Source organism: Penicillium cataractarum (assembly GCF_028827025.1).
Source record: "Penicillium cataractarum strain IBT 29864 chromosome Unknown utg000008l, whole genome shotgun sequence".
Taxonomy (NCBI): domain Eukaryota; kingdom Fungi; phylum Ascomycota; class Eurotiomycetes; order Eurotiales; family Aspergillaceae; genus Penicillium; species Penicillium cataractarum.
The window spans coordinates 31281-48016 of record NW_026622744.1 but is presented as its reverse complement, the minus strand read 5'-3'; the positions used below and the strand labels follow the sequence as shown (position 1 = coordinate 48016).

Below are 16736 nucleotides of genomic sequence, written 5' to 3'. Positions count from 1 at the left end.
AAGTATCAGTCAGTGTTATTTCTCACGCATTTTAAGAGCTATCTCAATTCTCACGGCACGTGCCCAGGCGCACTAGCCAAACAAGCTAAAAGACCAGATATGCTAGAACAAAGCCTTCTAGCATGCCTAGGACCGATATAAGTAGCGCGCAACGTTAGGCCTAGGTGGAGGAGGCTTAGCTCATAACATCAATAGGGACCGGTGAAATAAAGAAAATATGAGGTTCTAAAGCCCCAGAAATTTCCCTTATCAATTGAGCCATAGGTTTTCCAAAATCTTCGCTCTGTAGTGCACAGTAGATGCTCGAACCCAAGAATCCAAGCACTGGTTCGCATGGCACCCGAGACTATTGAAAAGACTGGCGGTAAAGAAGATGGTAAAAATCCAAAGCCAACAAATTGGTACTAAGCCGTGTCTGTTCGTATGGATTGGCTCATTACAAATCATGTTACATCTTTCCTCAGCGAAAGTTTAGGTTCAGACTCAGCACCAGGCGTTCAGACTTCACCACGAGCGGACGATGCTATATATAAGTAATAGTCTCTTTTTCCGTTTGCATTTTGCTCCTCGGGCATTTACTTTCGGTAATAGGACATATTTCACATCACAAAGACGAAATCAACTGGTCAGTATGGGTACCAAGCCTGACATCACTCTTTACACTGCGTCAACGCCAAATGGGATCAAGGTTCCGATCCTGCTTGAGGAGCTTGGGCTTGAGTACAAGGTTTGAGGAAACAATATCCCCAAAATATTATGAAGCTCACACGTGTGGTTTTGATCGTTATACCCCATCCAGATAATGGACAATGAGTAGAAAGAGACCTGGTTCCTGGAGATCAATCCCAATGGCCGGATCCTTGCATTCACGGATACCTGGGCAGATGGGAAGAGAATATGTGTCTTTGAAAGTGGAGCCATCCTTGAATACATTGTTGATTGTTACGACAAAAACTATAGAGTCTCGTACCCAAAGGACTCCCGTGAGCACTGGGAGGTAAAAAGCTGGGTTCGTTCGTGCATCGCCCACAAACATATGCCTCAGCTGCAAGATAGTTAACGCTGTGGTTTAGCTCATGTGGCAGATTGGTGGCTTAGGGCCCATGCAAGGACAGCTAGAGCATTTTAGGAGTTAGTTACCGAGGGATATGATCACCCAGCTGATCAATCAGATGCTGACTGAATGCTCCTAGGATACGCAGCGGAGAAGATCGAGTACAGTATTAGCCGCTACGACAATGAGACCCGTCGTCTCTATCGCACCATGGAAACCCAACTGGCTAAGTCTCGTAATGGTTTCCTCGTCGGCGACCGCGTTACTATTGCCGACATAGCTTGCTGGGGCTGGGTTTCCTCTCACAGTAGGCCCGTTCCATGCTTATCTACGTTATTTTAATATTTCTTTTTGGTTAACCATGATAATGTGTCACCTTTAGCTTCGGACGGGGTCTCTCTCGATGATTTCTCTCAGCTGGAAAAGTGGCTGTATAAGCTCTTGAAACGCCCAGGCTTCGAGAGAAAGGCCGTCACGTCACGAAGCGCCGCACAGCGTTTGACTAGTGAAACAAATTCAAGCGATGAAGACCTAGAGATACAGGTGGTGGCACCTTGGACCTGAGCCTGGACTTTTAGGAAGGGAGACGCGAGGAACTAGGGCTGATTAAAGTCTTAAACGCTCACATGTGCAAACGGAGGCTGAGATGGCCATTGTAAAACCTGTTCCTCTCTTATCGGGACTTCTGTAGTGGATAGCCCTTTCAGTGGATGGAGAATCTATTGACAGAGATATAGCCAGGAACAAGAAGTAAATAATGAAGAAAAATGGCTTACTACTTTTGGAGGTTATATTTCTTAATATACTATTTTTGCAGTGCCGCGTCTGTTGTCCCGTCCCTTTTGTGGAGTTACTATGCTTTTTTAGTTAGCACCATACCATATATCCCAATCGACCTATTGATTCTAACAATCAGCATTTTGTAGTTACCGTAGAATCCTCAATTACAGTCGATGATGATTATGATGATGCTTTCATTTAGCCTGACCCCTCGCCCTGACGTCGATATACAGACTACCTCAACGATACCTATCCCTATCTGAACATGTGGAATGTCCCACTTCCTGATAACGAACTTAGACCTTCCCAGCAGAGCGGACACGCTAATAAACGCGTCCCTAACCTTCCGCCTTAATTCCGTTCGTAAGTGCTTTAGAATTGGGCAGTCCACTAATACGTGGGTAGCTATTTCTAAAGCTTCCTGGCAGATTATCGTGTCCGATGAAAGCGCTAGAAGATTGGGGCTGATGATATTGGTAACAGGGTGTCTCATTAGTGTTGAGTCATTCAGGTCAAAGGGTATGGGTGTCCAGCCTGCAACTTGGCACATTGGTGAAGGCCGAGGGGTATACCCGTTCATGTCAGGTAAGGACATAGTGAGGATGGGTATATGGACTGCTAGGTAAACCTTGAAATCCGAGAAATATTGAACAAGTAATTTTCTGCCCACAACCCATTCTAAAATATGTAAATAAATTGTTTTGCACAAACAGTCAGTGAGCGCCGCCCCTAACGCTCCGGTGGCCGCGACTGAAACGACCCCCTGCATTTAAAACGTGCAAACATAGATCAACTATAATTCGACGACTATCAACACCTGCTCACCGTAACTCCTTTCATATCCCTCTACTAACTTCTAGTCGCTCAGACCGTTCTTAAAACATAATTACAAACCAGAGTATCCCCCACAATCTGGTTCGATAGGCGGCACGTATTTCGCGGCCCGTCATTTTCACTTGATAATGGAGCGACCCAGAGCACCGGCGAATTGGGAATCCGCAAATCCTGAGTACGAATACTTACAAATATGGGAAAGTCCAGCACCTCCACGAATATGACTTCTTTCCTCGCTGTCTGGTGGTACGCCCTAGACGGCGCCCTGGTGCCCCGATGACCGTACCTGGTAACATTTTCCCCGGTCATACTTAGACCCTCTTGGTTGCTTGAGCATATATCCATTAGAGATATAGATTATCTAATCTATAATCCAAGCATCGCCTGTCCTTAGTGCATTGACACTGGCCAAGTATTATCTGTCAAATGCTCATTTGGCATCCGTTGTCTATCATCTTAGAAAGCTACCAATGCTATTTAACATTTTGTCATCAAGACTATGTATGATTGATCTGTTGTTCCTTTTTTGTACTGGAGGCGTGACGCAACAAAAAAACCACTCATGGCTTATCACAGTCGCGATACGTACGCGAGGTTCTAAGATTACTTACGAAAGGCTAAGGGCCTGGGTAGAGGAATCTCTAATCATGATGAGGCGCCGTGATTGTTAAGATAGATAGCATGATGAGATAGATCCAAGGTAAGAAGATATTATTTGAGGCGGGGTAAGCGGTCCCGGGCTTAACTGATCACAAGGAAAATACAGGTGACAGCTAATTCATATCGGACGGTTTCTGATGCTCATCTCATATCCCAAGGCTTCCGGATCGGTCGGAAGGAGATTCGCTTCAGCTTCTTTTCTTTCATTGTCATGTCTAGTCTTGCCCCACAGGCGTTTAACATAGTCTATTCCAAACTTGAAAGTTTTTGCCAGCCACTGTGCAGCCACAGGCGGTGATGTCGATGGATTATTTGCAATAACCGTATATGCCACGAGGATGCAGGCACATAGACTTAAAATCATGGTCAGAACCCTAGAATTGTTATCAGATTTAGGGAAAGATAATTCGAGGGAAAAACAAGTATACTCACGCTAAGACAATCTCAAATTTCCAAATAGTGACCAGTGCATCACATGGCCGATTGGTAGAACGTCCGCCGAATTTCTTTTTGACCCGAGTAGTTGGTAATACCTCGAACATGGTAGGTATTTCTTCTGAAATATTAGTGGGATCTCGCCATACCTTATAATTTTCGCATGATCCCACAGGAAGCGGTAAATAGAGCGATTGAAGGACTGCAGAAGCGACGAGACCCATGGCAAGAGTGAACCGAGTAACAAGACAGGCCAACATCCATAATGTGCTATGTGGCATACAGACAGACAACAAGAAGAACGCGACACCGATACATGCCTAGATTGCTGGTTAGTGGTTGCTAGCGACACGAACAAGAAAGCATACTATGATAAGTGGCATGTCTGTACCGGGCTTGATATCGGGGCTATATGGAGGTCCAAAAATCTCCGGCCGTGAATAGACTTTACCCAAGAAGGCACCTGACAAGCATACCAGCACTAGAAATAAGATGATGGATACAAAGGGGACATATTTCTCGAACCAGAGAATCACCCGAATCACTTGAGGAGGCTTGTCTATAGGCATGGACATGATCGGCGAACATGTAAAGAAAAAATATATGAATATGTGTGTTACGGTCAAGCGAAAAGATTATGAATCAATTCGGTACTGTTTAAACGAGGCAACTAAATCTAGAGAAAGAAGAAGAGAAGGAAGATTCTAATCCACCCAAAGGGATTGCCTTTATAGGGCCCTCCCTTTTCGGCAACTCCCATGCAAACACTTCTCGCCAGTTCGTTCGCAAGACCTTCCGCATCTACGAATCGTAACATTGCCCCCTTGTTTAAAAGGACCTGGCCCTCCAGGTCACGTGCATTCGGGTCTTCCTTTCTGAATCGACCAATCAGATCGCTTTGTTGTCATCTGCGTGATCTGGCTCAAAGCGATCGTTTAATGCAGCTTCAATCCATGCAGTCAATCGTACTGGCGGACCTGGCAGATCTGGGTACTTTCGGTGAAACTCCATCAGCTTTTCAGGCGCATTCTTGTAATCGCGCGCGTAGTACCAATTGTCATCGTCGTTGCCGATCCACTTCGCCTTGTACTGAAGCTTTCGGTAGTGTAGGCGCACTGCCACGATCTCATCGACTTCCCATTCAGGCTCGTCGTCAACGACTTCCGGGGGTTTCGGGTCTTGTAGTTGCCTAGGCAACGGTTCTGTTCGTGCCGCTAATCGGAGTTTCTCTGCCGAAAAAACTGGGTGCACACGAATCGATTCTAGGAGGTCTAGCTTGTACGTATTACCAACCTTCTCCACGATCATGTAAGGTCCACTCGCTTGGTCTGCAAGTTTCCTACCTGGTCGGTCTAGTTTCCAGTGCCTTATCGTCACAAATACTCGGTCACCAACACCGAAATCCTCTGCCCTACGGTGCCGATTCGCCTGTTAACGCTAACGTTCCTGCGCATATGTAGCTTTTCTCTGCGTATCTTCCCATATTTCCTGCATCCTGTTAGTGTAATCGCTTGCTTCTTCGTTCTACGACTCGTTCCTTTATCGAGGTACAATTTGACTAAGCCAGTCCAAGGCTTCCGCCGGTTTCCAATCAAAGGACACCCGGGGTTCATACCCTCGTTCAACAAAGAAGGGTGAGACTCCCGTCGTTTCCTGGGGTAAAGCTACGAAAGCGAAGTCTATCATTGCAAGATAGTCTAACCAGTCGTCTTGGTAGTAACTCACGAAAGGTCGTAGTCGCTATGCCATATACTGATTTATAATCTCGCTTTGACCGTCCGTCTAGGGGTGATAAGAAGTTGATAGTTTTCTTTCAATTCCGAGGATTCGACAGAACTCCTTCCAGAATCCTAATACAAACTAAGGCCCTCGGTCGGAAACAATCGACTCTGGTAATCCTACCCATCGATAGACATAGTCTATGAATAACCGGGCTGTTTCCTTTGCATCAATATCTTCGTGACAAGGTATCGAAATTAGCCGTTTGCTCAGTCTATCCACAAAAACGCAGACGGTATCATATCCTCTACGGTCTTTCGGGAACGAGCGGAAATCTATCGTGAGATGTTACCACGGTCTTCCAGGGATCGGTAGGGGTTATAGTAATCCTAGGGTTCGGTCTCTCTATGCCTTCGTCCGCTTACAGATTTAGCAGTTATCCACATATCGTTTCACGTCGTTAATCATCTCTAGCCAGTGGTATCTGGCTATAAGCATACGCTTCGTCTTTTCGATTCCGGGATGAGCGATTAACGGTTATCGGTGGATTTTATCTAGTAATCGTGCGCGTAGGTCGCCTTCGTCGGGAACTATAAGCTTCCCTTCATATAGCAGTAGTCCTTCTTCTATTATCTATTTCTGATCAGAATGCACTAAGTCACGATATTCGAGAAGACTCTCGCTTATACAGTTCGCTAATATCACCCTTTCGACCACCGGGGATAACACCGTTCTTTTCAAAATCTCGGTGTATCTCGGAGTCGCTAGACTAGCTCCGTTAGGAGTAAATGATCCCGTAAGTCCGTAGGAGACGGGGGTGAGCTCCACGGGCAGTGGATTATCTGGATGGGTACCCTACTCTAGTACTTCTCGGGGTAACAGGATCTATTCGGCTCGCTAGCTAGTCGGTCGGTCCTTTCGAGATAGTGCGTCGGCTACCATATTACCCTTCCCTAGGCGGTAGCGGATTTAGAAGTGAAACCGTGAGAGGGACTCTCCCTAGCGTACTTGTCTTGCGTTTAGTATTCGAGTAGTTATAAAATACTAGAGGGATTGGTGATCAGTCTAGATATTAAATCGATCTGTACGTTATAAGCCCTCTAGTTCGGCTCGCTACTCTTCTAGTGCGCGGATAATCGCTAGCATCTCCTTATCGTGGGTATAGTAGCTCTGCTCCGTAGGATTCATGGTTTTTGAGAAATACGCCACTAGATACTAACCGTCGTTCGCTCCCTTCTGCGAAAGAACAGCGCCTAAATAACCATCCGAGGCGTCGGTTTCGATCTGCGTGAGTGCGTAAGGGTTATAGTGTGCTAATACGGGCGTGGTCGTTAGTATATGCTTTAGCTTCTGAAAGGCTACTTAGCACGCGTCGTCCTATTTAAACTACACTTCCTTCCTGGTTAATCGGTGTAAAGGCCTAGAAATCTTACTGTAGTCCTTAATAAATCGACGGTAGAAGTTACACATTCCTAAGAACGATTACACGCCTCTGACTATACTCGGCGACTACTATACGTCGATCACTTCAATCTTGGCAGGGTCTACGCGAATGCCGCTTGTTCCGATAATAAAGCCTAAGAACTTCGTCTCTATAGTGTGGAACTTACACTTCTAGATAGCTACCTGTAGGCCTATAGCTCGCAATCTAGTTAGGACCTTTCTAACGTGCTTAACGTACTACTACTCGTCACCCTCTGTATAGATCAAGATATTATCGATAAACGCGGTACAGAAGTCGTCTAGATAATCTCCGAGGGTATAGTTTATGTATCGTTAGAAGGTCGCGGGTCTATTCGTTAATCCGAAAGGCATCACTTTATATTTATACGAACTATATCGAGTGCGGAAGGTCGTCAAATCTTCGGATTCCGGGTGTATCCGAATTCTGTGGAAACCCTACTAGATATCTAACTTGGTAAACCGCTTTGCCCTCCCTACTCTTTGTAGTAGTTCGTCAATTAAAGGGATAGGGTAACGGTCTTTCCTAGTTAGTTCGTTTAACTTCCGGTAGTCTACGCAGAATCGGAGGCCTCTACCTAGTTTTATGGCTATTAGGATTAGTGAGGCGTACGGTGCTATAGAGGGTACTATAAACCCTTTCGCGAGGTTTTACGTGATATAATCCTTAGTAAAGCGTAGTTCTTCTTTACTTATTTTGTATAAGGGACAGTAATTTAAGTAGACAGATCCGTCGAGTTTAATCCTATGATCGGGACTACCTCTCAGTAGTGGCAAAGTATTTAAATCGATCTTAGAAAAGATATCGATAAACTAATGATAGGTAGTTAGGACACGCGCACGAATCTCCTTAGCTTCTAGTGTATGTTCTAGGCTCTGCTTCTCTTCGAGAATTCGATTAATCTAGGCTATCGAGGTTACGAACGTCTCTATTCCTTTACGTTATATATAACGGTGGAAGCCGACTCCTCCGATCGCTATAATCTCGATACCTTTCCGGGGAAGATCGTCGACCTTAAGTCTCTTCTTCTGGGAAATAACTAACTCGTCTCGGAGAGATCGGTTCATCTTACCCACTAAGTCTTCTTGGTGGGAGGCTCTATAGGTTATTCGAATCGTTCTTCGGGATTCCTTCACGATCTAGGCTTCTATTAACTAGTCTCTCCGGTCTGCGTCCTTCTAGTAGAGATCGTTGACTAGTGGTCGCTTTAGGATCTATCTCGGGATAGGTTTCACTATACTAGTTTTTACCTGGTCTTATAGCGAGGGCTAGTCTAGCCACAAAAGCCTTCGGTTCTTGTAATCAGGAAGTATCCTATAGGTTTCGAACTATATCCTTCCGAGAATCAGGTTATGGTTTCCAAGATCCGTTACTAATATAGTCTAACGTTGTTGTACGCGCTTATTAATTATTAACGAGAGTTTCACTACGTGGGTAATCGGTTCTCGTAAGGATCCGTTAAACCTAGTGATCGGATACTCTCGGGGGAGTCTTCTAGTCCGTAGGCCTAGGCTATTAATTATTATTTTCACAAGGTCGTAGTCGATAAAGATATACCTATCTGCTCCGGTATCTACAAGGCAAGAAACGCTCACTGTTCGTCTATTGATAGCTACTCTAGCTTAAAAGGTTAAACTATCTTCTGCAGAGGATAACAGTTTCCGTAAATCCACCTTTAATACTATCGAACCTAGGATAGAGACTTACCCTAGGTTTACTCTTTTCCCGAATCGCTATCGTTCTCTTCCGCGGCTTTTAGGTCGTCCGTCTTCTTCAAATTCGAATCCTTTCGCTTCGGTTCGGTGGCGGCGGTAGTACTTATAGGGGTGGACTTCTTGGTGGGGTAGTTTCGAGAGATATGGCCCTATTCGCGGTATATAAAGTAACGTCCTTCCTTTAGGAGGGTAGCCTTCTCCTTATTATTAGGGCGGTTTGAGGGTTTCGAGTTCTATAGGTCGCTTAAAGTACGATTCGAAGGGTTCGTACGGTTCGGGTTACGGTTACTTACACGATTAGCGATCTACTACGAAATTAAACGGGTAGTAATCTGATACTTCTGCACGAACTCTTCAAGGGTAATAGAGCCTTAATGTCGGACTCTAGGCGGTGACCATAAAGTCGTGGTTATACACACAAGACGATAGTGTGCATAAGGATTGGTAAATACTCAATATAGTGTCTGAATACACGGTTATGAGTCTATCGGTCGTGCGCACTTCTATGAAGGAGAAGTACCACGATTATGGAAGAGTACCACTGATCTAGAAGAGAGATCACAAAGGATGATAAACTTAATTCAATTTAACTAGGTAACATAGCAGTATTTATATCACAAGAAACATAGCAAAAGGTCACATGATAAATCAACAGAATCAGAGTGTTGAGAGTCTCTTGCTTAGGTAGGCAATCATATGCGAGATCGTTGAGGATCAATCTGTTAGATCTTTATAGAAGAAGATCTATATGTAGAGAGGGGTTATATGAGTGGGTCCTTCATCATGTGACCCCACAACATCCACATGTTGACACACCCCCTCAGTTCTCGATGTGTGATAAGAATAAGAGCAAAGTGAGAACTGAATGAGAGAAGAGAGAATGACTAGCTAGGAGGTGGTATCTCCATGCCCAGTTGTTTGATGAATTCGACATGCTTCTGCCTAGGTAGGCACTTAGTAAGACCGTCTGCGGGCATGTCGGTGGTTTTGACCCATTGGACAGATAGGCGCTTTGCCTGCACCTCTTGACGAATCCATAGGCGGTTGATATCCACGTGACGAAGTTTGGTCTGAAAGACTGATTTCTCGCGATTTAATAGGTCAACGGTTTGCTTGTTATCGCAATTCAACACTTCTTGCTGTTCAGTGTTGAATTCGATGAATTCGAATAGGCGTTTAACCCAGTATAGCTGCTTAGCTGCGTGTGAGACAGCTAGCAATTCAGCCTCTGTGGTAGATGTGGTGATCGTCTTCTGCCTGCGAGATTTCCACTCGATTGGACCACCAAACAATGAGAAGATGAAACCTTCTGATGACTTCCTATCAAGATGATCGGCAAAGCTTGCATCGGACGAAGCAGTGAAGATCTGGCAATCTGATTGGCTGCCACCAAAGCAGATAGCTAGGTCTTTCGTCCCGTATAGGTAGGAAATCAGGTGGTCAACAGCAGCTAGGTGCTTCTCATCGCAGCGTGTGAGAGATTTAGCTAGTAGCTGATTGGCGAAAGCGGTGTCTGGTCTAGTCCACACAGCAGGGAAAAGGGTCGAACCACACTTCTGCTGGTATAGTTTAACGGTTGATTGGTTGATTTGACCAGTGATCGGATCAAGACGTTGATTGCTGACTAGTGGTGTATTAGGCGGTTTCCTGCCTAGGAGGTTAAATTTAGCAGCGATCTTCTCAATGTAGGCTGATTGGTTTAGCCAGGTCTTTCGTCGCTGTCGGTCGCGTATAATTCGAATACCGATGAATTGGGTAAGTTCACCACAGTCCTTCATCTCAAAGCGCTGTGAGAGAAGTTGCTTTATCTGGTGAGCGTGTAATCTCTCACTTCGATGGTAGGCGGCCAGGAAATCGTCAACAAACACCATAATAACCATGCGATTATCAGTGTAAAGCGCAGGGTCTTCAGGACAGCTTTTGAAGCCTAGTGAGAGAAGCATCTCTTTCACGTCGTCTTCCCATCTCTTACCAGCGATTCGAAGACCATATACTGCCTTATGTAGGCGTAGGACCATTGACTTTCGTCCTAGTCCTGGTGGGTATCGGCAGTACACTTCCTCTTTGAGATCACTGTTTAGGAAAGCGTTGACGGCATCCATCTGAAAGGTCTCTAGGTCAAAATGCGTGATGATTGCTATAAGCGTGCGAAAGGTCCTAGCAGCAAGCGTACTAGTACGTGGGTCTTCTAGTTCGTCTGGTGTCTGTGTATCTCCGCGTACGCATAGACGCGCTTTGAAGCGTGTGAGGTATCCTGATTCGTCAGATTTATAGGCAAAGACCCATCTCATTGGTATGAGCTGGTGGCGTGGGCAATCCGATTGGTTTAGACCTTTGCAATTCGATTGGTGTGTAAAGCTGATGAGGTCTTTGTTGATAGGTTCGAATGCATGCATGTCCAGAAGCTTATTGAATTCGATTCGCATAGCTTGTCGGAATTGGCTTTCGAAAGGATGACTAGCTAATTGGTGGTAGCTAGGTGGTGGCGGAGGAATTGATGAGATCGCAATCTTTGGTTGTTGATGTTGATTGGATGAGAAAGCTTGGATATAGGTTGTGAGGGATACGTGAGGGCGTTTTCTCTCACTTTCGTTATCGGTGTCAGAGTCAGAACGTGGGCGTTTAGTTGGTATATGAAGAGGTTCATATCCAGAAGGGTCGAAGTTTGTGTTGTCAATTAAGACGAAAGGGACTATATCCTCTGGTTCTGATTGGCTAGAACTCATCGATTCGTCTGATTTCGGTTCAAGCGGCGGTGTGATTGGTTGATCTCCGAGGATTTCGTCTGTTGGTATGGGTGTGGCATGATCGATATTGATAGTAGGACTACTACTACTTCCACCCCCGAGATCTTGCTGCACCGGTTGGTTGAGGTTGAATGGGATATCTATATTTTCGAGGATTTGATTGATCTCCTCCTCGTCAAGGGTATCAATCTGTTGAGATAGATTGGTTTCCTCATAGATTTGAATGCGTTGGTTGGGTAGCGAAGGATTGTAGGATTCTTCCTCGTTGAATTGGACGTCTCGTGCACGAATTACACGTCGTTTGGTAGGTATCCAGATGCGCCAGATGTTATAGGCTTCATAACCTACTAGATAGCCGATAGCAGCACGTGGTGCTAGCTTAGCTAGTCTAGGTAGCTTAGTAATGCGTACATAAGCTTTACATCCAAAGATTCGAATGTGTGAGAGATCTGGCTTTGCCTGTAGCCAATGTGGTGCGTTTTCACCGAGGTAGGTAGCAAGCGCTTCGTGTGGAGATTGCCAGTTTAGTGTGCGGTGAGGTAGGCGGTTTTGAATATAGACGGCAGTTCTAGCTGCTTCATGCCAGAGATAGCTTGGTAGGTTTGAATCGATAATCATCTGCCTAGCCATCTTTGAAATCAATGCGCCATAACGCTCAGCGTAGCCGTTTTGGTCAGGTTGGTAGGGCGGTGTGGTTTCTAGATAGATACCACGTGATTGTGCTTCTTGATCGAAGAATTCAGATAGAGATCTCTCGTCATCTGAATGGATAGTGAGGACGCGTAGGTTGAATTGGTGTTGTACGAAATCGATCTGGTCGCAGAGAGATTGGGTCGAATCGGTCTTGGTAGATAGATCTTCTGCCAGTTGGTATTTAGTGATAGGGTCCACAGAGTGAGATAGGTAGGTCGTTCTGCCTAAGGATGGTTCGAAGTGTATAAGATCCCAATGCAGAGATTCGAAAGGGCGATTGTACTGCATAGGTCGTCGAGAGATTTGACGATGCGAATTAGCTAGTTTGCATGTCTCGCAGTGGTTGATAGGCGAAGATATATCTTTGATGGTGATGCCTGATGAGTGCTCTGGTAGATGAGATAGGACGTCCTTGCTAACGTGTCCTAGTCGTCTATGCCATAGGTCGACTGTCCCATCTAGCTGCTTCTTGGTGTGTGAAGAAGATAGGGCAACCTTGCTGAATTGCTCAGTGATAGGTGTAACTTGATCGTGTGAGACAGAAGTAAGAGATAAGTGAGAGGTCGGTGAAACATGAGCGTGGTTGGCAGTAGGTCGGTCAGTGGTTGAATTGTCCCATCGAATTAGGTAGATGCCTGATTTCGCGTTAAGCTTGCAGATAGGTCTTCCGTCCTTCTCTTCTAGTAGGCAATCCTTGCCATTCAGATAGATGCCTGCGCTAGCAGCTCTCTCTGCAGAGATTAGGTTGATGTGGAATCCAGGACAATAGGCAACTTGTTTCAAAGGGAAAGTGGTTCCATCTAGAGATTCTGATGGTTTGACGGACAGTTCACCATAACCAAGGATAGTGGTTTCGGTGTTTCCAACCATGACAGAGGACACAACGGGCCTATAGTTTGACAGTAGGTCCCTATTATTCGTGACATGAATTGATGCTCCGGTATCATAGCACCAGGTGTCGTTCTTCTTGGTAGGAATCCTGATTGTGCTCATCGCAACACCATCTTCCTCTCGAAAGAGAGTCTTAACCTGTTGTTTTGGTATATAGGTAGAGAAAGCGTCTCTAGTAGTCGAATTAGTCGAATTAGTCGAATTGGTCGAATTGGTCGAATTGGTCGAATTGGTCGAATTGGTCGAATTAGTCGAATTGGTTGAATTAGCCGGTTGGTAACGTCGAATTGCACGTTGATAGGCTATCTTGAATCCTCTAGATTCATCGCATCGCTTTTCAAATCGCTCTTGGACCTCTGGGTCAGGTTGCCACCCCCTAGGTCTTGCCTTAGGATTCACATAGCGACACGTCTCAAAATCGTGGTTACCAGAGTTAGGTATACCCCCACAGGGGCACTTCCTTCTTCTGGTTGATTGTGTAGGTCCTTCTTCGTCTGATTCGTCAGGTTGACGTCCTTGGTAGGTCGTATGTGCGATAGGTCGTCTTCTACCACTGCTGATTGGTGTGGTAGGTGGTCGGTATTGATCGACGAATTGATTAACCAGTTCGGTCAGGGTAGGTCTCTTTAGACCCTGTAGGATTGTATTGTACCAGAAGGTGTAGAAGCCCTGGTCACTAGGTTGGATAGTCTCTAGGAAATCGTATACTGGCGAGAGAGGTTCTTGGAAGTAGGCAATTCGTGCTTTCTCGCCTTCTGATTGGTTGATTATCCACTTCTGACCCCATGTAGGTAGTTGAGACAGTTTGGTTGGTGGAGCTTGTCGTTTTAGCTCATCCCAATCGCGTAGGATTTGACGATTCTTCGATTGGTCGGATAGGGCAAAGGTAGCACGTAGTTTCACTATAGCTTCGTGTGCTGATAGGCCATTGACGATTTGACGTCCTTCTGGTGTGAGAGAGGATCGAATACCTTGCTTGAGAGATTCAATGGATCGTAGGTAGCGAAAGTAGTCTGATCTTGACGATTCGTATTCACTTAGTAGTATCTTATAGATAGCTAATTGGTCAGACGTAAGGTCGATGAGCCTGAGTGGCTGTTCAGGAAGATTAGATGTGTATGTGTTGGTAGGGTTTCTGATCACATCAGATATCTGTGGTTTAACTGGTTCCTGAGGCGGGGTAATCGGTGCGGATTGGTCCGGATCGGCATATTTCCACACATTATTAGCTAGTGCGTGGTCTTTGACCGCAGTGATCCATGGAACCCAGTGTGCGTGAGATTTTAGTGGGTAGTGAAGCCAGGTGGCTTGTTGCGTGGTTGAATCCATCGCTTCTGTGTGGGAAGTGAAGCGATGTGAGAGTAAAGTAAAAGAAGATTGAATTGAATTGGTTAAATGTTTAGAGCAGAGGCGTCGGGCTCATAACTGTCGGACTCTAGGCGGTGACCATAAAGTCGTGGTTATACACACAAGACGATAGTGTGCATAAGGATTGGTAAATACTCAATATAGTGTCTGAATACACGGTTATGAGTCTATCGGTCGTGCGCACTTCTATGAAGGAGAAGTACCACGATTATGGAAGAGTACCACTGATCTAGAAGAGAGATCACAAAGGATGATAAACTTAATTCAATTTAACTAGGTAACATAGCAGTATTTATATCACAAGAAACATAGCAAAAGGTCACATGATAAATCAACAGAATCAGAGTGTTGAGAGTCTCTTGCTTAGGTAGGCAATCATATGCGAGATCGTTGAGGATCAATCTGTTAGATCTTTATAGAAGAAGATCTATATGTAGAGAGGGGTTATATGAGTGGGTCCTTCATCATGTGACCCCACAACATCCACATGTTGACACTTAATCTATATTAATTATTACCTAGTTCTAGAGGAGGGTAGGAAGCTTCCGGTATAGATCACGCTTTCGAAGATCTATAGGCTGTTCGGCCTCCTCCGTAAGGTAGGTAAATTCGGCTAGGAAATTACCGAAATCCTGCTTAGGCTCTATCTTTAGGGCGAGGTAATCGTCACGGGTAACTTGCTAATAGTTCGGGTCGTGGAAGACACTCTGTAGGTAGTCGAAAACGTCCTACGTAGTTCGGTACGCGGCGGTAGCGTCTTCTTATATTCGGGGGTTAATATATCGGAGTGCCTTTCCTTCGTAGCGACTACTCACGTACGCGAGCTAGTGGGTAGAAGTTAGATAGTGGTCCTCGTTTAATAGAAGCTTACGCTTTATCTCGGTCTTCTAATCCTTGAACTTTATATCCTTTCCGTCGTTAAATATAGGAGGATTAGGTATCTTGGTCGACTTCCTGTTACTAGCAGTAGAAGGGGTCACCGAGGCTTCTCGTAACACACGGTTATCGTTGGTTCGTATTATATTTATCACGGTTAATAGGCTATCACGCTCCTTCCGGAGGGTTTTAGTTTTAGTTCGTATTCGGGCGTACTCCTCCTCCACCTGCTAGTTACGGGTAACGGAATCCTCTCGTTCGGTCATTAAGACAATCTACTCACGGAGGTCGACGATCTCTTCTTGGTGGTCGGCGGTTAGGGTAGTAATCTAGCCTTTCAGGTCTTCGATATCCTTTATGCGGTTGTATAAGACCTTCCATACGGTCTCGGGGTCTTTCTGGATCTAACGGATTAGCTCGTCGGTATCGGTCACCTCGATCTTCTCAGCGTCGGGCTACTCATCGAGGGTTAGGGATCTTCTGCCACCACGGCGGGGGCGTTCGGTCACGTTACTAGTTATCTTGGTGTAACGGTTCTTTGTAGGTTCGTTCGGTTAAGTGGTGTAGTCACTAGGTAGCTAGAGAGCACGTATGTACGCGTCTCTTCGCTTAGCTAGTGACTAGAAGGAAAGATAAAGGGTGAGATTTAGTTGTATATTACGGTCAAGCGAAAAGATTATAAATCAATTCGGTACTGTTTAAACGAGGTAACTAAATCTAGAGAAAGAAGAAGAGAAGGAAGATTCTAATCCACCTAAAGGGATTGCCTTTATAGGGCCCTCCCTTTTCGGCAACTCCCATATAAACACTTCTCGCCAGTTCGTTCGCAAGACTTTCCGTATCTACGAATCGTAACAATGTGAATAATATGGGAGAGCAAAGAGAGAAAATTGGTGTGAGCTACGCCATGCTTCATGATCATTTTATAAACCATGCTATATTCCCCACTCCCGTCGAGTTGTGCTAATAGCGATCTACAGTCTGTGCGGCGAAGTTAGATAGGACCGTCTCTAAATACGGTTTCGAGGCTTGAAAGTAACCTAATATAGTAGTGATTAGCACACCATACATTACTTTAGTTCAATCGAGTGGGCTAATACGAGGTGATAGAGACTACGGAGGACATCTCCAAGAAATGGTCACAGTCCTTGGCAGGGCCCCGTTCGGTTATTGGGAGAGCTATGTTGAATGCCATGAAACGGAGCGGAGTGAAAGGGGTTACAAACGTGGGTGGTCGTTAGCGTCATTCCCACATAACGGGACACCTAGTTACACGGGACACCCCAAACACCATACTGAATGCAATATTTCACACCTTCAGATTACATGGCCTAAGGCTGATTATATGATCTTATGGTACCTAGAGCTATTCCAGCCCAACAGGGGGTAGGTTCCGCAAAATTTGGTCTTGGCAGGGCTTAAGAAGGGGCGAGTTGATACTTTTATTGCCAGGAACTTCGAGAAGATCGGTCCATTTTCCGACATCTCCCCACCAGGCTGTA

The 16736-nt window shown here is 45.4% G+C and overlaps 1 protein-coding gene across 1 annotated transcript; it reads left to right on the top strand.

The window, feature by feature from the left end:
• Nucleotides 1-631: 631 nt before the first annotated feature.
• N7496_009129 (glutathione S-transferase family protein) lies at nt 632-1618 on the top strand (the record flags this gene model as incomplete). The annotated part of the gene is made up of 5 exons (XM_056702043.1): nt 632-727; nt 818-1009; nt 1074-1131; nt 1194-1361; nt 1437-1618. 5 exons carry the CDS (start codon nt 632-634, stop codon nt 1616-1618), a joined length of 696 nt encoding a protein of 231 aa, XP_056551043.1.
• Between the last annotated feature and the right edge of the window lie 15118 nt (nt 1619-16736).